Genomic DNA, 23,859 nt, shown 5'->3' on the forward strand with positions numbered 1-23,859 from the left:
CAGGCATTTTGGTATCTATAAAAAAATACCAAGAATTCACCTGTCCAGGCAAAGATTACAAAGCAAAGCAGCTAATAACCACAGCCTCCCTGTAAACACCGGAACATGCCAGCTGCAGAGTGCTTGGAAATCTGCAAAAATGCAATGGACAAACCAAGCTGTTGTTATCCTCTCATGAGATTTTGGCCTGTACGTGAAAAAGTAGATGTGGCAGAAATTAGAGTGATGGAAGCATGTGGATTCTGATCCCTGCTCTGTTTCCACAAGGTAAGTACAAAATGAAATCACTCACATAAGAGGCTAACACCCTTGCTAAAGCAGATGCTAATCCAGCCAGGATCAAGCTCCTGTCTCATGCACCACACTGCAGAGCTCAAGTTTCCCTTGGAGCCTAAGCTCTCTCTGTTGGGAAGCCAACCACATAGAAATCCCTCACGGCAGCACGTGTTCAGGACCAACACTCAAACACTAAAAAATAATAACAATTAAAAAATTCAGCCATGGCAAAGAGATAACTGTTAGGGAGGGCTCTATTTTTGCCTTTATCATGAGTTTTCCTACCAAGTGTCAGACCTGCTTGCCACATGCCAGTGTCCCAACTTCAGACACAGCTGGAGTGAAATAGAAACACACAGCAAAGGGAGAAGTGCTTGAGGCTGATCAGGCTCCTGTTCGCACTCTAAGGCATTCACCAGCATGCTAGTCAACATTTTAAAGGCACTAGGAAAGGACTCTAAGATAACTTAGGAAAGCTATCAAGATCACATAAGGGAAGGTGAAGAGCTGTACGTGTACTGAAGTGAACCCCTCTCCTTCATATTAAAAAAAAAAAACAGACTGCATCCAGACTCCCAGAATATGCTCTTAAGTGAAAAAAGTACCTTGCAGGAGCTCTACGTAGCAAGAAGTCTCTGCTTGTGTCCTGTACAGGGTTCTTAGACACCATGGCCTTCTGTGCCTAAGTTGGTACACTGATCAAAAAAACTCTTTTCACCCATTAAGACTTTTTGAGAAAACATAAAGCAAGATTTTCCTGCTAGCAGGAGTATACCTGCAGTGTCATCTGGAGCAGTAAAACCTATTTTAGTCACCTGAATCACCCCAATGGGCACTCAGTGGAGAGATGCAGAGGAAAGCACTTTTCTAGAGTTCCCCTTTGATCCTGAAGGAAAAAAATCTAAGATTTATTTGGCACTTGATAGCTCTTCAGCTAATGTATCTGCCTTTGGTAATGCTAAGGTTTGGTGTATTCAAAGCTACACTAGGCAGTTGTCAAATTTTTAAGGCATGCTGAAATCAGTCCCAGGGCTATACTAATGGAATGGGACCTGAATTACTTCCTGAGAAACCAAAAGCTGGTTTATTTTGAAAAAGTGAGAAGAGAGATTCTAAAGTTGAAAGCTGAGAGATTCTAAATCCAGTATTTGCACAGTGCTGGCAGAAGAAAGGATTTGTTTGCTGTTTCCAGTCACTCTAATGTTATATTCTGCCTGTTTCTGAGAATAGCACTCATGCTAAGAACCCACAAATTAGTATCCTCAACAAACTCTTGAGAAGTTAACAAGGAGAAAACAAATCCCATTTTACTAACAGGTGTTTTTCAGTGATACTCTACTTCTTTACAGAAATAATTAAAAAATACTTTTGCTTAATCCCTAGAAGGCAGACCTTAACTGTGTAATCTAAAGAAATAATCAAAGCAAAATTAAACAAAATTAGCTGTATATGCCTGGAGCACAGTTCACTCAGGATTTAGATGACCTAAATCACAGATGGATTAGTTTTTCCTCCAATAGTGAGAATGATTTAAACTTTTACTGACCTTTTCTTGTTAATTCAGACATTTCTCTCAAGTTTTCACTGCAGTCTGCTTAGTTAGTGAGCATAACAATTCCTCCTTCTGAAGAAAACAGAACTTCTGCCCTAGGAAAACTGTGGCATAATAACCAGGGATGTACCGTGGTGTGTAAAACTGGGATGGGGGTATATTTTTCTAACTACTGACACATCATTCTTCATTGTATCCTCCCTTCAGACTTGCCACTTCACTTATTAACCAAAGGCTTCATCCAGGACTACTCCTTTTGGTTTTGCTTTGGGTTGTAACAATGCCAGATGTCCGTGGGGGTGTTGGCAAAGGGTGATATTTGCCTTAAAACTATTAAAATGAAAACAATCACTTGCAGTTAGATACTTGCCATGGCGCAAGCTCGTTTGCTTGCCTGTGCTACTGACACAGAAAACAGCTGCCATACAGCTTTCATTGCTTTTATGAAAAATAATGAGAAGTTTAAGATAGACAAAACCCCTCCTCTATCTTCACATTGCTCACTCTCTCCAACCACAGCCACGCCGCTCCTCTGGTGGAGGAGGATCCCTCTCTGAATGTTTATCAGAGTCCTTTCTGCAATGCCTTTAAGATTTCAAAGGGAAAACACTGAGTTGCTTCTTGGCAAACAAGTACAAACCTTTGGAAAGCTCCTGCAGTACAAACAAACACTCATCATCGAGTTGTTTGGGGCAGACAAATCGCTCTGCACGTTCCAACAACGCTAAAGCAAAGCTGTAAAGAAAGCTTCGACTTTATGCTTCAAATTACTGTCACAGCACCAAGGATGCTCGTTTCAAATTTAGCCTGCACTTTGCATTATAACGTGCAAAATCCTTTCTTACGAGAGATCTTACAATGAGCACGATCAGAGAAACGGAGAGGAGTTTCCAGGTGTAAAGGCTGTTCTCTGCAAGCAGCTGGCATGGAGTCTCCCAAGTGACTCCCTGCAAACCTGACCTTTGCCTTGCCAAGCAGCAGCTCCTTTGGATAGCCAGCTGCCTTTTCCTGGTAAAAAAGGCATTGTTTCAAACCATACATTTAAAATGTTTAACACACTTTTGGCACGCATATGGGCTCTGATTGGATCTGTAGCATCTTATACAATATTAACTCTTCCTGAACTTTTCCCTCATACTGATCCCACACTACACACCTTAGAAACGAGGAATGAGACTGCTGTGGCATTATTCAAACTCACATTCCAGTTATGGGAAGAAACAGTACAACTGTGTATACAGTAGCTGCTGCTCCCAACTGCTCCCTTTCCCTACTTACAGCTCGGTGGTGTTGGCAGGGATGTCCCGGGGAACCTGGAGCACCTGGCTCTCCTGGCAGATGAAGACCCTGCCCAGGCAGCGGCAGGCGTGGTGCTGGCATCCCAGGCAGCCCGCCAGGAACAGCAGCAGGCAGGCGAGGGCTGGAGACATCTCTGCCTCCACATCTGTGCCCGTCCCCTTTATGGGAGAGGGAAGGACGCGGAGACCTCCCAGGCCAGCTCCCTGGGTGGAAGATCCGCCCCAAAAGCTGGGACAAACCATGTGGCTCTTAGGGGATGACTTCTCAGCAAGTTTCACTTCGTGACCCCAGATTCCTTACGACGTTGGAGTGGGGACAGAGACGAGCAATGCTTATTTTTTCATGACACAAGTATTTTGTATTTCAAGTGGTGTTGAAATCAGGGGGCCCAGCTGTGCTAACCAGGGCGCTTTTAATATGCTGGGAAAAGGTTCTTCCTTCTCAGCTACGCTATTTCTCATGTCTTGCTTGGTGAGACCAAGGGACAACAAAACATTTTTACTTTCTACAGCCCGGACCCTTTTTGTCCCTGCAGGAGAAGCACTCTATTTATGGCACTATTTATGCTCCCACTCATGGATCCAAGGGCCCCTGCGTTTGTATTTCTCCTAGGCAAAAGTAAGGTGTTCTTATTTTATATAGTCTGCTTCATGGGATAAAAGCTCTATGGACCTGAAGCCAGAGCTAAATAATGCCTTTTTTTCCACAACTATGATTATTTTTCATGTAGTTGCTAATACATCTCCTTTTTTCCTTTTGGCACCTTTTTTGGAATCCAAACAGAAGAAAACTCCACAATCCAAATTATCCCTGTGGACTGGTAAACTAATTTCATCATGTGGAACAGAAATCCTAGAAATATTGCCAAATGACTATTTGTGACACAACAGGAGGAAAACAGCCTCAAGAATATCATCAGAAGGCTTGGATGTTGAATCTTGTCTTTGAGTCCATATTTGTTTTCTTTGCTTTTTTGACTGAGCTAAATTATCTCACTACAAATATTAATCCCTGAGGGAGGTGCCCTGTGAACTCTCTGCTGTCACTGAATCAAGCTGCACCAGGCCATCAGCTAAAACCAGAGCTTGTCTGCAAGACATCTGAAATGAGCATTTTGACATAAAGGCTTTTTGTGGTGGTTTTTTGAAAATTTTTTTTGAGTGTTTTGCTTTTTTGTTTTTCTTTTAAACTGTAAATAGCTGTTTCAGACATGCAGAGTTTATAAATCGTGAGCATTTTAAATAAGTGAGGGAACCATGGGTGATTCTGCTGAACCTGACTCAAATTTATTTCTTCCCATTGCTTCGAAGGATTTCTTAGTCTTGTTAAAAGCTGATGTTAGCTTGTTTGCCATGTTTTTTTAATTGTTAAGATTTTTATTTTCTTTCATAATCAAAAAGCATTAAAAATTTAATGAGACAAAAGACAGAATCTTTTCTATGAATGATGTGTGACCAAAAATTTCCATCATTATCAATTTTAAAACAAGCCTCATAATATAGATCTCTCTTAAGGGAACTAATTAATATTTTAAAAATAATTACAATAATTCTTAAACCTAAGACTTACCCCAATTGTACCAAATATTTGTTATTTTCCCCCCAGTCATTAAAACCTACTCAAGATGAGAATTTATATTCACATTGGGAAAAAAGTAAGGAAAAATCACGACAATCTTTTTTTAACAATGGTAGGCTTATAATGAGTTGTAAGAGTATTCTTTTAGTTGTATGTGTAAAACAGAGTCCATTTTTCTAAGTTTCATGAGAATAACAGTGACTGCCAGAAAAAAAAAGAATTTCTAAAACTGTACTGACTGACTTTTTCCTTATCTCTCTCTCTTCCCTTTCCTTTGGAAGATCTTAAACCTACAAGGTCTTCTGAAATGAGTAAAACCTTCAGTCACCTTCATCCTCAGTGGGATGAAAACTGCAGAATTGCACCCTATGATCAAACAATTTCCTATTTAGTTAAATTTTTGCTGTGGCCCCCTGAAAGTTTGAATAACGACACACTTCAGGATTTAAACAAATGCCAGGAAGACAAATCATTTGAGGCTTTTGGGGTTTTGTCTTTTCCATAAAAAGTCCTTAACTCCTGCAGTCATAAACTAAAAACAGGCTGAGAAAATCTCCAAAATACAAAATTTGAAGTTTGAGGAATATAAAGGTACAAGAGTATTTGGATAAAAAGTAATTTAAGCTGTATCTCTTCATACATCAGTTAAATGGTCATGTTATACTGATGAAATGGATAGTAATATTTATGACATGGTTGAAAAAGTGGTAACACTCTCTGAATGTCAAAACAATTTTCACTCATATGAAGACATGACAATTTGATTAACTTTGGGTTTCATATATCAAAGCACGAAAGCTGTTTCAGATGATAGCAATAATTCTTCTATATACAAAAGTCAGGAGATCAAAAAATATCACAACAATTACAAGGCATTTTTCGAATTAATTAGTGGAAACCAAAACTATAATAAGTATGTTTGATTTTAGTACGACTAGTAAAACAGAGATATTTTAAAACATCAGGTCAGGCTCAGTAGCAAATCGTGAACATAATGAATAAAAATTGGAGGGAGGTTGTCTCTTTTCCATTTTTGTCTGGTGAGACCATTTTATCAGTAGAATACACACTGCTCCACTTTCACTTACATCAGTTAAGAATGAGATGGCAATTATTAAATAATATAAACCCCTTATCCAGACTGCAAGCTTCTCTTGTAATACTGCACAGATAAGATTTTGATGGAAATATGCAAGTATCATTACATTCAATAAAATCAGGCTAGTATGCTAAACAGAACTGACATTTCATTCATATTGGAACAAGCACTAAATCAAGACCACACCAAAACTCCCTGAGGATACATGAACATTCAGAAGGATCTCTGAGTTGTTTTAAACATACAATCCAAGCTCTCAAAGAATAGATTCTGGTGTCTATTAATGTTTTGAACTGGGAAACTCTGTCCTATTTCTGCACATGACTGTCAAATGGCACACAGCCACATCAGCACAGTCCCCTGCATGGATTAATCAGCTGGTGATGCTCTCACTCCCAGTTCAGGAGCACAGTTATCTCCTCATGGGAAGAAAGTTCTTGTAAAAGAGGGGGCTGGGGTGGGGGGGAAAGCCTTTCTGGTATCTTTCTGTGGAATTTGCACTCCCAATTCATTCCTGAGAGCCAGATTGGAGCTATGGCCATGCCTGAAAACCCACAGGACCTGTTGCAGGGGACCACCATCAGAGCATCATGTGCTAGGAGCAAGCATGCACTGTCATTGAGATTCATGCTGTTGAATGTGTAAATGCAGAGATGATGGTGCTTTCAGATATTTATGAGAGCCTTATCTTTGCATCCATTTGCAGAAGAACTATGCTCCAGCTGGCAAATTGGTCTTGAGAGTGTAAACTGTTTTCCTGAGTAAGAAAACAGAAATTTCCCCAAATTGAAGCACTGTAGCAACAGAGATGCAATTAAGTGAATTATGACAGATATTCAATGATGGTGCTGCAGATTATGAAATTAGATGGTGTCTGAGACAAACAGTTAATTCAAGGTTATGTAGTCAACAGGGGATCTTTTTTAAGATGGTAGTTAGGGAGTCTGGTTGATAGGACTGGCCTCTAAAGTCAGCACTGGCCTCTAAAATTAGCTCTGGTTGAATTTTGCAAACACTGAGCCTGAGGAACCAAGGGGATCTACAGACTTCATCCTCTGACCAAGCAGCAGGGCCTGTCCTGGGCCCTGCTCTCACCTGGATGGGTGACGTTAGAGTGGGAAATAAAATGAGCCAACCCAACTCTCTCTCACTTGCCGTCAATAAACTTGCTTCAAAGACAGCTCTGAGCCCTTTCACTGCAGTGTACATGCGGCCAGGTCAGCACCTGAATCCAGCTGTTGGATGTGTGGGAGCAGCTCTTTTCCTCAAGGCTGGAAGGTCACCAGGTGCTGGAGTGCATCAACCTACAGGCAAGCAAGTTCACAGCAGCATCTGCTTGTGTTTCTCTCCTCTGAAACACAGCATGACAGCTAATTAAGTAAATACTGTTTCTACTGATGTTTCCCAGCCTCAGAACTCTGTTTAATTACTGAAAGCCTCTTTATCAGTGGCTTTGCTTAACAATAAGCATTCTCTAAAAATGTGTAGGCAAATCGATCTCCTGCATGAACAGATGACAGAAAAAAACACATCCAAAAGGGGTTTATCCTTTCAGAGTGGATATTTCTTTCTCTTTTGAGGATTTCCAGCACAGAGTTTCTCCCTGTGGCTTTACAAGCTGCAATAGCCTCTATTGTCCTGACTGCCATGCTATGAGAAGAAAAAGGTGTTTTCTATCCAGAAAAGCTGGAAATGGGAGCTGGAGCAGATCCTAAAAGGAAATTAGAGGAAATTACTAAAAAGGACTTAGACACATCACTGATTTACCTTTTGTGAATGACCAAAATGGGTCTTAAAACAGCAGATCATTGAGGCAAACAGATCATTGACCTGATAAAAATATAATGTTTTAGGCTATTCCAGAAGTAGCCGTTCTGAACAGAATATTTTTAGCATCACCTTTTTCTGCGAATGGGGATTATTTTTAAATACATTTGAATGGACAGACTTTATTTGTGCCCTCGGTGCCGAGGACATAAAACGATAAAGTAGCCTAATAAAAGCAGTATTATTGCTCTCTCAGTTCCTTTAGCCATCTGCTCGAATGAAACCTCAGCTCCCAAACGGAGTGAAGCTGAGACAGTAACTCAGCCACCAGAGGGAGTGCACTGACTCGGGAATAGAACACACACTTGTAAGGCAAAGGATTAGAAATTGCATGGAATTATGCTCATGAGGATTTCCCGTGTCTGTCTGACTCTTGACTTTACAGCTTGGCTGTGATGAGTTAAACTGCACCCCTGCAGGAGCCAGAGCTGCACATCACATGTGTCCAATGCAGCAGCAAGCAGCTGCACTGTGGCTCTTACTTCCCTCCTGCTTGAAGATGAATTAGCATCTTGTGGAAACAGTCCTACCTGTCTGTTTAGCTCGGGAGGGACATTGCCCAGCATGGAAGTGTCTGAGAAACTTCTAATTGTTCTGCTGACACTTCTCAGTGAGCTTGTGCTTGTGCTATAGGCTGGGGGAGCAGGGGAGTTTTGGCTTTCTATATTTCACTCTGCCCCAATGCTTTTATGGCTTTGATGGCTAACAAGCTTCCACTTTATCTGTGTGTTTTTTCCGAGGCAATCTGAGGATATAAGCACCTCATGTATTTTCATAGCAGAGGAGACATATGCAAGAGACAAGAGTAAAGTTAGAGAATAATCTTTGTCACTCCATCTAGTGCTGCTCCTCGAGTTCGGGTCTGTTCATCCCCAGTCGATAATAAAAGACGCAGCCCATCTGCTAGGTTTCTATCACATGTCTGTAGAAGCACACTTATAGAAGTACTTTTTCTTTGCACTGTCCATGAGTGGGTTTGACTAGACCAAAATAATGCACAAGAGACACCAAAGCCTGCCTAGGATCACACTTTGCATCACATATTCTCCTCTGACGCCTTTGCCAGCCAGCAAAAGGTACCTGAAGGTCAGAGATGTGAGGCAAGGGAAGCCTTGCCTGACTGTGGAGGCAAGGAGCCCTGCCCACGGGCATCAATAACCATGCACTGCTCACGTCAGCACCAGGGGAAACCCATGGAATCCAACAGGGACGCACACAAAGCCCCAGACCTGTGGAGGATAAACTCCCTGCAGCGATGCAGGCTGGGCACTGCCTGTTCAGGGAGCAGATCTGCTGCTAAATTGAGAGATGTGATTATTCCTCTTTACTCAGGACTTCTGGACCACATGGACAGCACTGCATCCATTCTGGGATGCGCAGTAGAAGGCAGACATCATTTAACTGAGGGAGGGAAAGGAAGAACCAAGATGGCCAGGGCAGGAGCCCTTGCTCTGTGAGCTGAAGCTGTGAGAACAGGGTTTGTCCAGCCTAGGGAAGGAATGGCCTGTGGGCATCTAAAAGTAGCCCCCAGTGCCTATGAAGGAATGGGCTGTGGGCACATAAAAACAGTCCCCAGTGCCTACAGTATGGTGATCTACAAGTGGACCCAGGCTCATTGCAGAGGTGAAGGGTGGGAGAGCAAAAGGTAACAGACTTGGGTTGAAATAAGTGTCATTCAGAGTGCCTACAAGGAGATAATTTTTCACCTTGAGGACAATGAAGCAGGGCACAGGCTGTTAGAAATGTCATGTTCTCTCCTTCCATAGAAGTTTAAAAGACCAGACAGAATAAGTCCCTGAGCAGCCCAGTTTGACCACACATTGAAAAACACGTGGGACCTCCCCAGGTCCCTCTTTCACCTGAATGCTTTTGTGGTTCTATTTATGGCTCAGGGAGGAAAAAATCTCCCTAGGATGCTTAAAAGAGAGACTGAATCTTCATGCTTTTTCTCAAACCTACACTGCCACTTGCTTTTGAGCGTGGTTACAATATACTACACAGCTATTAGCCTTTAATCCCTAAAGAAAGGAGAAATGTTCGTCAGCATGAACAAAATAGGCTGGCAATGCTTTCTGTCCAGGAAAAAATTCAAAGTTCACAAACCTGCCATTCAGGACAGTTTAGTGACAAACCTGAAGTCCTTACTCATTAGAATTCAAGAGGCTATTAATTCTTTCAAGTACAATTTATTATGACATCAAATGAATTAAAGAAACTTTAATGATGCCTCCGCCACATGCCATAATTATAATCTCATATTAAAGAAGGAGAGCTGCCTGGAAGAGCATACACGAGAAGTTTCAAAGATTGAAGTGCAGAGATATCTGTAAAGAGAAAATTTGCTTAATTCCTCTCATACTTAAAATGGGCCCATAGACAGTGCTAACAACCTGTTGTTTGGCCATTTGAAAACCAAATTTCCTTAAATTCACTCAGGTTGGATGAGCATTTCCAGCATTAAAATACATTAAAGAGGTCTGAAATGGAAATACATTTACAATATACCTATCTTCTATTTTTTGACCTCATACAGCCTAAGAGAAACGATCTCTGCATAAGAAAAGGAAGAACTCAGCTGTGATTGATGCATGAAAGACACTAAATATCCTTCCGGGAAATTAATTTCATTCTGACACTTGATAAAAAAAAAAAGGCAAGACTGAAAAATTAACACTTGTTAAGGCCTCTAAAGAAGATGCAGATGACTAACTAATCCCTATAGCAGATTGAAGAAGAAGGAGAAAAGAAAAAAAAAAAGAAGCATTGTGCAATTAGAGTAGGTTATTAATATTGATAGACGGAGGTTAAAAAAAGTGGCCCAATTTCTTTGCAGGAATAGTGTTTTGTATACTTTTACCTTCATGACAGGTAGGCTAAATAAGCTGCCTGAGGTGACAATTAGGAGCCAAAGAGTCACTGAGTCTTTTTTTAGCACAGTGAGAATGAATACTGCACATTTGTTTTAAAGCATCCTTGAAGGTCATCCAAGGTTTTTCCTACTTTTGCTGCAGATTTTACAGCAAAGAAAAAATAAATTATTTTACTTCACTCAGTGGCTGATGTGGAGCAACGTTAAAACCTAAATATTGTTCCAATCTCTGGCAGCCATTTTCCTCTTTCTCTCTTCCCTGAGCTTCCTGCTGGGACTCCTCAGCTGGGGCTGAACAGTACTGTTTTCCACAAAAAGATCCACTGGAGTTAATAAGATTACTTATGGAACAAGGTTCTGCCAAACATGGCTAAAAAAATCAGGATCTTCCCCTTATCATATAAAATAATGAAAAATGACACATGCACTTAAAAGCAAGCAAATGAGCATTGAAAGGAAAGATGGGCATGTCTAAGTCTTTACTCAGCTGTAGCCCTGGAGAAAAAAAATTAAAAAGAACAGCTCCAAGTTGCTTCAGAAAGCTCACATTAGTGCTGTAAGACTGTCCAGTGATATATTCATCCTTGGAATAGTTGTCCTTTGACACTTTTTCTGTCAGGAAGCAGGTTATTGTGTGGAAGGTGACAAGGAGGAGCCTCCAATCCTTGATCTGCCTGCAATTGCCCTCAGTGCAGAGGGAGCAGGTCAGGCACAGCTCTCTGCAAGAGGAGAAGAATAAGGTCCTGACACTACTCTTAAGGCACAGAATGGAGTGGCAGGTAGGCTAATGAGATTCTGCAGATGATGAAAAAGACGCTTCTCCATATCACTGAGGTGCTTTAGAGCCCTCATTACCATGTTATCCAAGTGCTCTGCAGCTCTAATGCCCATTTTTGTCCCCACTTCTGTAGCAAAGAAAGGCCTGCAGCATCATTTTGCAGATGATGTCAGGGAAACTAATATCTACTGCCTGGTGGTGGGTAGGTCCCCTGGGGTGCAGCCAGACGCCAGAGAGGTGCAGATTTGTGCACAAGTATAACCCCAAAGAGACATGCCCAAGCTGGGAAGCTGGGCTTTGGGGTCCTGAGCTGCAGACACACACATGGGACTTGTGACTTCCCCCTGACCCACCTGCAGCCACTTTTGGCATCTGCACTGTGCTTCTCTGCACATCCTTCTCTGTGACCTGGCAATGTAGAAGCATCCCTGCTGCCTGCAGGGATTCACTGGCATCCTCCTTGGGAAGCTGAGGAAGGACGGAGAAGCACTGTGGTTATTCCTCACATCCCAGCCAAGATCTCAAATTTCCCTTGTCTCTCAAACCTCATTGCACCTGACATTTCCACAGGATTTACTTGCTCTTCAAAGGATTCAAGCAAACTTTACAAGCCACAGTTGAAGTCCTAACAGATGTACAGCTACCCAAATTGAAATCTGGCCAGTGTTCCGAAGACTCTGACCTGTGTAGGAAAAGCAAGTGCTAACAGATTTGTGTTAGCCTGCCCACCCTGACAGATTGCATGTCTTTCACTCAGAAGGGCTCCTGTGGCTGCTACCACCCTTGTGACAATGCTGGGATGTCGTTCAGTGATGGGTTAGAGAAAAAAAGTCTTAGATATTAAAAAGACATTTAAATCTCTTGAGTGCTGTAAGCTAAAAGCAGAAAAAAGGGACATACTCCACCACAGATTTCACTTTTCTTACCTCAATATATTTCTTTTTTCTTATCTCTTACTACAGTTTTCACTCAAGTGACATGGTTTAGCATGATATAATTTATCAACAATTGACACATCCTGTTGTATCAGATGAAAAAAAACAAGTACTTTTGGGACTAAGCTGACCACAGTTTAGGCATAATAACCTGAAACCAAACTGCAAGACCGTTTTACCTTTCATGGCCACCTTCCTTTGGTGTTTTTAAGGTGGACCACAAAGGTGAAACACAATCTGTTAAACACTGTCAAATGAAGACCAGACCGTGACTAATTTTTGCTTGCCGAGATGAAATTCAAAGTGCTTGGAGACCCAAAAGCTCTCAGAGGTGAGGTTTTTGTACTGTCTCTTAGAAAGGGATATGATTATATTTTACAAGTCTGTTCCGCACCTGCTCCAAGCTGAACAGAAATCTCATTAGGGCTCATTAGCTCACGCTCAGTGCTAACCAGTGTTTCTCCTGATATAACTCCTGACTGGCCCGGCCTGGGGGTAAAGTGATGTGGCCTTTGCTCACAGAGTAACATGCAGAGGCTGCATTGTCAGCCCCGGGGACATCAACGTTGTTTGTCCAAATACAACGCAAGAGAATATTGCTGTGCATCCTGCCAAACCACAGCAGCTCTGGGAAGGGGAAAGAAGGCACATGCCCTCTGCGGAATGCAGGAGGGCTGAAAATTCCCTTACAGATTCCCAGCTGAATTATCTGCTAGGCCTGGGCTTGCAGATAGTTGTGCTTGCTGCTCTGCAGGAGCAAAGGAGTTTGTATGCCCTTGGGATGTGGGGCTGCTGTTGGGGCCAGTTTAACCATCCATCCCTTCCATGCGTGGCACCATGAGTGCCAATATCAGGGAAGATTCATTTCCAAACTCTATTGACATTCACCAGACTTTCAGGGTTTTCTATGTTTGTCCTATCTCCCACAGCCCCCAAAACCATTTCAGCATCATCACGGAAAAACCATGAAGCAAGGTTGATTCCAGCGGTGGATCCATTGAGTACATGTGGACATGGTGTTTATACCTGCTGAAAATGAGTGTGACAGTAAAAGAAATGAAAAAGTGCCAGCAGGATACAGCTCTCAATACAGAATATGAAGGGATGTAAGTGAGAAGGAGCCAGGCCATGCTGTCCTTGACTTCAGTGCAGCTATGCCAGAGCAGCACTGTTGAAGGTTTGGACTGCAGCAGACTGGATAAACAGCTTGCCTCTGTATCAGAGCAGCAGCAGAGAGACATCAAAAAGGTCATAAATCTCGGAGAATGGTGGTAGGGATGTGCTGCTGGGCCCAAATATAATCAGCTTTTATGGAGAGCTTTCCATCGCTTGCTCTTAAGGCCTAATTGCAAGACATTATCTGGCCAAACAGAGTATGAAGTAGCAGGTAATAATGATTGCCTGCAGGAACCTCAGGTAGTGCAGCACACAAGATGAGGAGCTATTCTTACCTCACTTATTACCCAGGAGCTGATTCAAGGAGTAGTTACAGTTGTGCCATTAAGCCACTGGTCACCCTCATACATCTCAATTCAAATTCATTATAGGAGTGATTTTACCAAATGCTAGCAGTGACACTGAACTGTGGGAAGAGGACTGAATTTTGAATGAGGAATAAAATGACTTAGACTGTCTTTGGAGAAAAAAGAGAATTAAAATATTTAGCCTCTGCATGTTATGCATGCTTGTCATCCTGGCATTAACAGTATGCACGCTCGTGCATAAAGAAAAAAAGAATGAGTAGCAGTCAAGGTACACAAGTCAAGCCACTACAAAGGTCAATAAAGCTTTTGGGGAAACAGAAACCCAGACCAAATATGCCCTTCAGATAGGATATTTGTCCAAATCTAAAGCTACAATGGTGACAGAACACCAGAAAGTCATCCAGCTTCTGGGCAGAAAGCTTGCCAGCAGCAGCAACAAGAAAAAGTTCCCAAGGCTGATCATGGCCAATATTCACACTTTCCCATCCTACCACAAACCCTGGTTTTCATCACTGACAGACCACAGCTGTTGGAGGGAGAATTCTCCAATGTGTGTAGGAGAAGGTGACATTTCTGCCATGTATGAAGGTGACAGCACCAGAGTTAAGCATCTGTAAATAGCTCCTATTTCATCTCTTTCCTTCTTTGTCTTCAACTGATCTGTCAGTGTCAGAAATGTGGCACATTTCTGACAGCAGCAGAAGAGTAAATACTATTTGATCCTACTTAGTTTTCTGATCTTGTGAGGAGATTAGAGCTCCAGATTCATTACAGAAAAATCAAACATTTCTCAGACACTAAACTCTGAATCCACCCCATTCTGCAAAAAGCTTGGAACAATAGATCCCACAGTCCCAGCTGTACTTGATTTCTCTGCTCAACCCTAACGCTGAAGCCAGATGCCACCTACAAAGAGAAGTGACTATGGCACAGCAGGGGCCAGGAGCAGGCTGGAAGCAGAGAAAGGTCCAGTATTCAACTTTTCTTCCATTTATTTTTAAGTGCATCTTCCCAGGAAGAGGATAGGGAGAGGATTGCAGAGGAGGGGTAGCTCCAGAAGCATCATTAGAACAGGAAGACCACGCTGAACCACATCCAGGTAGTGGTAAGGATGTCCCTTAGGAAGCTGCTGGCAGTGACTGCTCTGTGCTGAGAGGAATCAGAGGGCAGATAATCCAATCACACTGGTTAACCTCAGCTCCACATGACCAGTAACCTTTGCAAAAAACAATGGCAGTCACCCAGGGGGTGTAAGAGAACTCAGATCAAGCAGTTGAGTTACTAATGGCAATTTGCAAGCAGACCAACCACTTAAAATATCCTCCATCTAAAGAATGGGTGCAATATCAATCCTTAGGGTAAGGTTCCAGGGAGAACTGAGGAATCACAGGCCTGTAATCATGACCACACTGGGCAGATTAGCAGAAACTGTAATAAAAGATGCATCTACAGAGTGTGGAAATCTGCCAGAGCTGTGAGAAACTGCTAAGGGAAATCCTGCCTTGCAGGTCCTTGCAGAAAAGAGAGATTGTATTATCTTATATTTCCATTTCCAAAAGGTTTTTGACAAAATTCTTCACCAAAGTCAAAAAGCTAAGGGAGAAAAGGAAAAGTTCTGACTGGGTTCTAACAAAAAAAAATAGCTAGAGTCAAAATGAAGAGGCTGAAAAAAAGAGCTGATCTGAAAGAATTTAGTACAAGTCTGCAAAATAAGGGCTGGCATGGAAGTAAAGGATTGGAATAATTTTTTTGCCATCTCTTTCATTCCAAGAGCTATGAGATATCACATGAAGCCAGGAGAGCTCATTTTGAACACAGCAGAGAGCAGATCTGTGCAATTCCTTGTTATTGTGGGTGCAAGAGTGGACAACGATTCAAGGAAAAATTGTAGGATTACCTGAAAAAGACATGATTTAGGGTTCAAATGAACAAGCCACAAGAGACTTAGGAAATCACCAGAAAATTATGAAATTGGAGGCTGAGAGAGCATGAGGGGAAGGTATTACATAAGTTTTCCTGCTTTAGGTGTCCATTCATGAGCACTTCTGGAGACAGAATGACAAATCCATGGTTTGAATCTTGTCACCAGCATTAAGACTCCACAACAGCCAGCCCTGGCTTAAAGAGAATTAGCTTTCTACAGTAGCTGAAGTAGCTGAAGACCTTCTACTATAATAATAGGAATACTTCATTTATGTTAGTCTCCAAAGTTTTCTCTTCAACATTCTCTCTGTTTTGTATAGACGTTGTAACAGTGAAATATTCTGGAACTGACAATTCTGGAAATGGGAGACACTTCCTAGTAGTGAGCTCTTGAGTCATAGATCTCTACTGCCTCCAGATTCATGTGAGGACAGTGGTACTTTACTAAGAGTTGAAATCATTGCTTGTCAAGTAGATGTCGAATTTTATGAATTAGAAATACATACCAAAATCACAACTCATGCTTAAACTTGGAGAATATTCCTGGGTTAGGGACTCCCACTGGCAAGGGACAGCTTGCCCTGTTCTGAAGAGGTGCAGCAAAGTATTCCTTTTTTGCTTCTCTGTTAAAGTAATTTCATTCTGGGCACTTATAGCCATCAGACCTCTGGTCTTTTGTTGCATGGAGTAAATAAAGGAGAAAAGATGTTTCTCTAATCATTGACTTCAAATTTGCTTGCAGAAGAAGGAACAAAGAGCACCTGAACTAAGAGGTAGAACAACTGCAGCCCTGCCTTAAGCAGCATTACTACCAAATTATCACAAGTACAGAAATCAGAGCACAATTCAGCTGTGAAACACCTAATTATGTGTGTTCCTTACCCTAGGTTGTCTCACAGAAACACAGGACATGGCATGATCTTTTGATGATTTCTTTTTTCAAAGTGGTAGAGAAATTATTTTGCAAATTGTCTTTGCTTTGCAGGCTTTAAAAAAAATTCACTGTTCAGTGAAATATCAATATAAAACACAAAGAAAGATGCTTTTTCTTTTTTTGGTCCTAAAAGCTATATGTGATGATGCAAAAGAAAGAGCTGTTTTTAGGAATTGCAGAATTCTCTGAAAGAAAAAGCCTTAGCAAGTAAAATGCTCAGTGGCAAGTGCCTTGCTTTGGAACTTCTGATGTATTTTAACTTAATGTTCTTTCTCCTTTGATAACGATTCCGTGGATTTTAGTGGATTTCCAAAATGATGCATTGATAGCAGCCTGTATAGAGGGAGTTTGTGAACTACTACATTTCCCTACAGACCCCAGCACTTGCCCAAGTCCTGCTATGTACCCAACAACCATGACATTTTAGCTGTGCTTAAATATGGACTGAGCACCATGCTAGACTATGGGTTTTTGTACATTAATATTTACCTTAGGTTTTGGATTTGGTTAACCTAATTTTTACTCAGGTACTTTGAGTCTGTGAGACATTTTGTCAATAAATGATATTGGTATTTTGCACATGTGGCACTCCTTGCCATTGTGTGTCTAAAAAACTGCATTAGCAGAACACTATCTGCCCACAGCCCCTGGGAAACTCTGTGAAAACAAGTTTGCAGATAAAATATTTCCCTTTCCAAGGATGCTTCTAGTAGAAGAATCCCTTGACTTGGATACATCAAGCTCTTAGTAAGAAGGTTTTTGTGTTCCCTGAAACCAAGGTGCTCAATACTTTTCTATCTATCCTATTTATTTTGATGTTTCTCTGTTGATAAAAACCAACAAACTGCCAAACCAAACACCAAAAACCCATCAAACCCCAAACCATAATTAAATTTCTAATAAAATATGTCTTTTACATTTTCAAATTTTTTCTGATTTCTCACTACCATGGATGCTGAAAGCCCTGGCCAGAGGCAATTCTCATCTCCCAGAGGCTGCAGGATCTATCTCAGGAGGCACCACACTGATGCATGCACAGCCTCTGGACTTTTTAGCTCTCCATCTTCTGCTTATGGAAAGCATGGAGCTAAACAGCACACGAAGGATCAGAGCTCCATGTTGTCAGCTCCATTTTCAGGCATTTTATTCCCTAGCTTTGCATACTCAACATTTTTATTCATAGTGGTGCCCCTCCTGAGCTGCCTTTGAATTCTGTCAGCTCATGCAGTTGGTTTGATCATGAATTGAAGCCCAGTGTCACAGAATCGCATAACAAGGGACTGTGATCAAAAAAAGATCGCATTTGACAGAGAGGCAGAAGGAAAAGGAAAGATGGTGACAAAGAGTTAATGTTAAGAGTCCTCAAAAAAAATTGCATCATTGGGGTTAGCAGTTTCTAGTGATTTTGGTTGATTCTATTTAGCACTGAAAATGCTGTTCGCTGCTTGGCATTTCAGTGCTTACATAATTTATGGTCTATTATTTGATAATGTATTGAAGCAGGTTGTTGTCTTTGGCACCATCAAAGGTGTCTGCTAATTCATTGCTTGACCTTCTCTGCATGCATGTAAAATGGAAAAGAAGCGGTGCAGGGCACACTGCAGCAGTTCCAAAAACAGCTCGGTGTTCAGACAGTTTGATTTGGCTGAACCCCACCACCAAACTACAGTTTTATTTGTCTCTGCTTGGAAAAAAATAGCAAAGAGATGGAAAAGGAGTGTTTCAAAAGATTGGTGCATTCTGTCTGTCTTCTCCAGACAAGTATCTTTTGTACCCAAGGCAATGAAAATGTCCTGACATTGGGGTGTAACTGGGCATATTGTGCTTCTACCTAACCCCGTGTCTGTGTAGCCAAAGGTGTTCTCTCCTGAGTGTCTTCTTCTCATCCCTGAGAAGAGGAGGAGATATGCTCATGGCCAGCACACACGGGGAAAGAAGGATTTGCTTGTACATAGGAACATTTATGGAGGTATTTCAGCTTTTGAATGCTGCACAAACAGTTTGCATCCAGTTTCCCAAAGAGGTTTAAAATGCTAGATAAAATGGATCTACAGAAGTCCTCGAAGTGCTGGGAAAATCAGACAGAAATATCAGTCCTGGAGAACACTTTGCTTCATGCATTCCCTGTAATGGGAAGGACAGAAGGTGTTGCTGGAATGTCACAAATGGAAGAAAGCTCCAAGGCTGTCCTCTGACAGGGGCACCCCAGCACTGCCCTGCTGCCCAGCAGACCCTGCAGTGACCAACTGGGGGACAATTTGCCTGTGCCACAAAGTCCCAGTTCTTCAAACAAGAAGCAACGATTTTTAGGCACCAGCAAACACCCATTGACTTCAGTTTGGACTGCAAAGCCGGGGACTCGATGTGGAAATATTAAAAAAAATAATAATTAATTAATACCTATATTACTCTGCTGGTGCAGGCTCACAGAAGGGAGCACATGGAAGTTCATATGAAGTGGCAGAGCTGTCACCTGTCCCTCACAGGCTTCACCCTAACAGCCCACACTACATCTGCTGCTCTCCTGCTGTCCTAAATCAAAAGCATATTCCAATATTTCTTTTTGGTTTCCATTCTGTGTCTAATATTGTAGAAAAAAAGTAGAGCAATGCACTGGGAGAGGCAAGGAAAATTTAAATAACTTCTTAGTGCCAAAGTCATTGAAAGGGTTGATTAATGAGAGATGCCTGGTAGGGGCATAAGATGGAGAAGGCTTCATTGGGGCAGGGTTTTCTTGATGCTCTTTTCCCCAAGCATGACTTTTCTTTTCCCCTGTGAGCCACTTTTACATTATGAAGAAACAGTTGTGAGCCACAAATACATGTTAGCTGCAATTGATCAAGGACAAAATGAATAATTTACTTTCTGAAGAGGAGATCATCTATATTGCTACAGACTTTTTAGGAAAGAACTTTTTTCCCTGAAGTTACAGCCATCCTGGTTCAGCTGCATTCACATGTGGCAAGAGTGCTGCTTTGTTTCTAAACTGGCACATCCCAGCAGAATTGCCCACTTTTTTTTTTTTTTTTTTTTTTTTTTTTGTTTTAGTTCTTCTGATCTTAAAGAACATGAATTATTCACAAAGAATTCCATACATCTTGAAAACATTTCTGTTAAATAAAACTGCATACTTAATTCCCCCCACCCTTGATTATCCACAGTGAGGAATAATGATTTGAATGGTTGAGGATGATGAATCCCTGGCAGCTCTCTATGTATGGCTACACCCACCCCCTTGTCTTTGTCACACCTGTTGCCAGGTCTGACAGGTTGTGCTACTTTGGCACAAAAATTTATAATTTTATAGATTGCTATATTACACCCATTTCTGTGATGGCAGTGTCAAAAGTTTTTTTAATAACCAAAATTAAAAAAAATAAAAACAACCTAGTGTAAAAGGTTGAATAAGATATGAGAATTCTCCAGGAAATAAAAGATGCAAATAGCTAAACACAAAAAACTTCACTGAACACAGAATATATATAAGAATAGTCAGAAGGCCAACAACTCTGCTATTTTCTTGATCCTCTTTTAAGCTTCTCATTTTAAGATATACATAAACTCTACAACTACAATTAAAAAACTGTGCATGCAGTGTAACTAAATTCACCATTTACTTAAAGAAACCCAACAAACCCAACAGATTTAAAAACCCATTTCCTGTTAAAAAGGTGGAGTTTTTCCAGTGGGTGGAAAAAAAGTGGGAATTTTTTTCCCAGAAGAGGAAAATGATGCACACACAGCTCCACATGACTGCCTGTCTGGCACAGACTGTTGGCTGCACAGTGAGCTGCCTTTTCTAGAAAGAGTAAGCATGCTGCTTGCAAAAGTGCTAAGCACTCATGGAAATCAAAGCTTAAACCACTGTCTGTGCCCTAGAGATATCCTCCCTGTTCAGACCTGAAGTGTAAAAAAGGAGAAAGGCTGAGGGAAGAACCATGACATTGATCTATTTATTGCAGGAGGAGTCTGCGCTGCATTTGCAGCACCCCTGAAATAAGCTGCCAGAGAAAGAGCCTCTTAGGTTTGCCAGCATGAAGCCCTCTTGCTTTATGAGCCAACGTGTGGTGTGTGAAATGTGGGGAAGGCAGGCCAGGGAGATGCTCAGGAAGGCAGGGAAAGTTATTAGCACAGAGTGACTGAGATCATTTGCCATGCTGAATTTCTAACAAAGAGAATCTGGCACAAAGAGAAATGCAGGGAAAGCAAAGTCTGTATACAGATCTGGTGATAGATGCAATAAAGATAAAGAACAGAAAGCCAGAAGGGAGATGTGTATTAGCCATCACATAGGGAAGAAAAAAGAAAATTAAGATGAAAAACGTTGCTAAGAACAATAACAGAAACACCAGACATCTAACAGAGATGCTGCATAAGCATTATGATCCCCCCCAAAAAAATAAGCCAGAAGAGACCTATTATGTACTTACAAAAAAATAAGCAGCAAGAATTTTAAACTTTATTTACCTGTAATTTTCAAGGTGACTCCCTACCAACCTAGGATCCCAGCCAGAGGAGAGTTTGCTGAGAGAGCAGTGCTTTCTCTCAAGAGAGGCACATCCAAATATTACTGCCCCATTTGGACCACACAAGTGATTAGAAAAAAAACAGCAAAATCACAGTTTGGGGGCAAAAAACCCCCTCCAAAACCACACAATAATAATAAAAAAAAACCAACCAAAAAACTTCACACACACACAAAGAAAGAGGTTTAAGTTAGAGAAAGCCGTGAGGCGTGAGAAAGGGAGAGGTGCAAGGAGAATGTGAAATAGAGCCATCTGTAATCCCCAGTGCTGCAGCTATTTCAGGAAGAAAGGAGTGAGCAGTGCATGCACAGCCCAAGGATGCAGAGGGCTTTAGTTCAGAGGATGATGTCTGCAGTGCAATTCCAGGAAAAGCCAGGAGTGCATGCACAGCCAAGGCCAGGCACCTGCCACTCCGCTGCCATATTTGCAGCTGTACTATTAAATGAATGTTTTGATTCCAGCTGGGCTGTGCTGCCAGATGTAATACTGTTAAAACAACAGTGATAAGCAGCAATCTTAGGCTGGGCAAGCGTGACCAACTGCAGGTGATGGAAAATAAGTCTTCTGAGGCCAGCTGGCAGCAGCAGGCTGTGGTTAAAAGCTGCACAAAAATGAAATCTGATCTTGTTTAGGGTTTACGCTTGCCTACAGAAGTATTGTATGAAGCAAGCAGCTTTCTGCAGAGGTGTCAATGACTGGGGACCCTGGGCAGAGCTCAGGTCTGGTCCAAATAGCTGCTCAAAACAAAGGCAAAAGGAAAACTACCAAGGGACTGGTCTATATGAGGCAGATATGGACTTTGGGCAGCAGTGAAGGCTTTAGAATCCCAGTGCTCCTTAGCTAAAAAAATTGAGTGAACGTCACCAGTGGCAAGAAAACATGGCAGAGCTTAAACTTGGATAGAAGAATTGCTACGAAAGGATGTGAATGGTCCAGAGGACCAACAAGACTCTGCCAGAGGACAAGGCACTGCTCCTACCCACTTGCTGTACAGAAGTACCTGCTGCCATCACAGAATTAAGAGACTCCAGGATGTGAAGCTGTGCCAAAAAAGGCTGTGCCCACGGTGGAGGAACTAGTAATGTTCACGTCAGCAATTAATAAAAGGCAGGCAAAAACTGGCCCCAAATGCACAAAGATTATCATGGTGAAAACAAAGATGTAGCACAGTAAGGAGGGTGGAACAACTGCTCACTGCAGAACTTTCCCGGAGGCACCAGGAGAGGCATCAGAGCCATTCCCAGGCTGACTTGCTCCAGCTGTGGCACCTTTACAAACAGATTTCTTCGCAAACAGCCCATTTAATTTTATGTGCCTAGGGACCATAATAGTATTAGAGACCATAATGGTAACAGGACCAATATTTAGACACCTAAATAGTGCAGGAGTGCTCACTGCACATCCATCTTGCACGAAGGCAGCATCATTTTGCAGTGTATCTTACACTGGTAACCCTAACCCCAAATCTCTTTTATTATGCAAGAGGATGTTATCTTAGTAGGATTCCAGAGATTTAAAAAGTTTTTTTGTTATATTTATTGACAATATATAATAAAGTTTCTTCCAGCATTCATTGGCTTTTTAACTGCCTCACTTAAACCTTGTAATTGTAGGATTTTGGGGCTTTTTCTATTTTTTTTTTCAGATTTATCTCTTTGTTGATTAAGAACCACAGGAACTGCATACCTAAGAAACAAACAAACCACAGGCCTTTCACAGAATGATTAACTAAGGGAACCATGCATTCAATTTCAAATGCATGTGAGACCTAGCATGGAGTCATAGAAAGAGGATGGTGAAAGTACTTCAGTGATAGTTTAAAGAGACTACAGAACTTAAAAGCAATGATAAAGGATGTGTAACCATAATCTCATAAGACCAAGAATAAATAATGCTACCAGTTTGCTACAGCATCTTTTCATTTTCTGAAATAGGATTTGTAGGATTCAGCCCGTTCTGGTGTCACTGTTGGAATAGTTCATAAACTCTCAGGAACCTTTCAAGACAGCTGGATAAGTACTTTCAATCTGAATATTCATGAGTTTACTTTGAGGGTATGTGTTTGAATTAAAAACCATTTTACTTTGGCTTTGTTTGCAGGCTACAGATTGGTTTTAACCAGTTTACCAAATCTCAGACTCCTGTATTAAACCATGACACCACCACAATGAAGCAGTGCTGCCTTCCTTTTGTGTGGCAGGAGGGACACCAGAGGGCAATGTGAAGCTGGCAGGCTTGCTGAAATCTGCTTCACTCTGCACTGAATTTGGACTCCTCCTCACGGTGGAACCTGCCATTCTCTTTGCTATGCAGTAACTTGTTCCTGGTAGCTGCAGCAGAAACATCTTCAAAATTCAGTTCCCCAGAGCTCTCCACCCTTGCTCAACACAGCAAACCTCTGTAACTGTGCTCTAGGACAATGAGGAATTCAAATATCTATGGCACAACAAAATGAAACAAATATATGTGAAAAACAATGAAATTCTAGTGCCTGTGGAGGTGTTCTGCATGGAGACCTATGGACTTCTGGTTCATGAGAACTAACATGACAAAGCCATTTAATCCCATGCCTCTGACAAAGCCATTTAATCCCATGCTCTTCCTTGGAGCTCAATGTGTCTTGTTAACCATCAAAGCAAAGGATGTAATGAATAATCCATATTATCCACTAAAAAAAACCAAAGAACATCAAACTCCTTGACTTTCCTCAACCACTATGCTTCTTTTCTGCCATGAATGCACATAATTCCTTATCTGAAATTTCAATTATTACAAAAAC

General features: G+C 41.5%; 1 protein-coding gene across 12 annotated transcripts in view; it reads right to left on the reverse strand.

The window, feature by feature from the left end:
* Positions 1–3,412, reverse strand: part of FSHR (follicle stimulating hormone receptor) — a 79,971-nt gene extending 76,559 nt beyond the window's left edge. For 2 of the 12 annotated variants that reach the window (XM_068186558.1, XM_068186555.1), the window contains exon 1: positions 3,107–3,410. In XM_068186558.1, coding sequence (XP_068042659.1) covers positions 3,107–3,369 — 263 coding nt within the window. In that variant the 5' untranslated portion in view covers positions 3,370–3,410. Of the gene's footprint in view, positions 1–1,822; positions 2,117–3,106 lie in introns of those variants that run through there. The other 10 variants (XM_068186561.1, XM_068186560.1, XM_068186562.1 and 7 more) reach the window with 10 other exon arrangements.
* Between the last annotated feature and the right edge of the window lie 20,447 nt (positions 3,413–23,859).

Source organism: Anomalospiza imberbis, chromosome 3 (genome assembly GCF_031753505.1).
Source record: "Anomalospiza imberbis isolate Cuckoo-Finch-1a 21T00152 chromosome 3, ASM3175350v1, whole genome shotgun sequence".
Lineage (NCBI taxonomy): Eukaryota > Metazoa > Chordata > Aves > Passeriformes > Viduidae > Anomalospiza > Anomalospiza imberbis.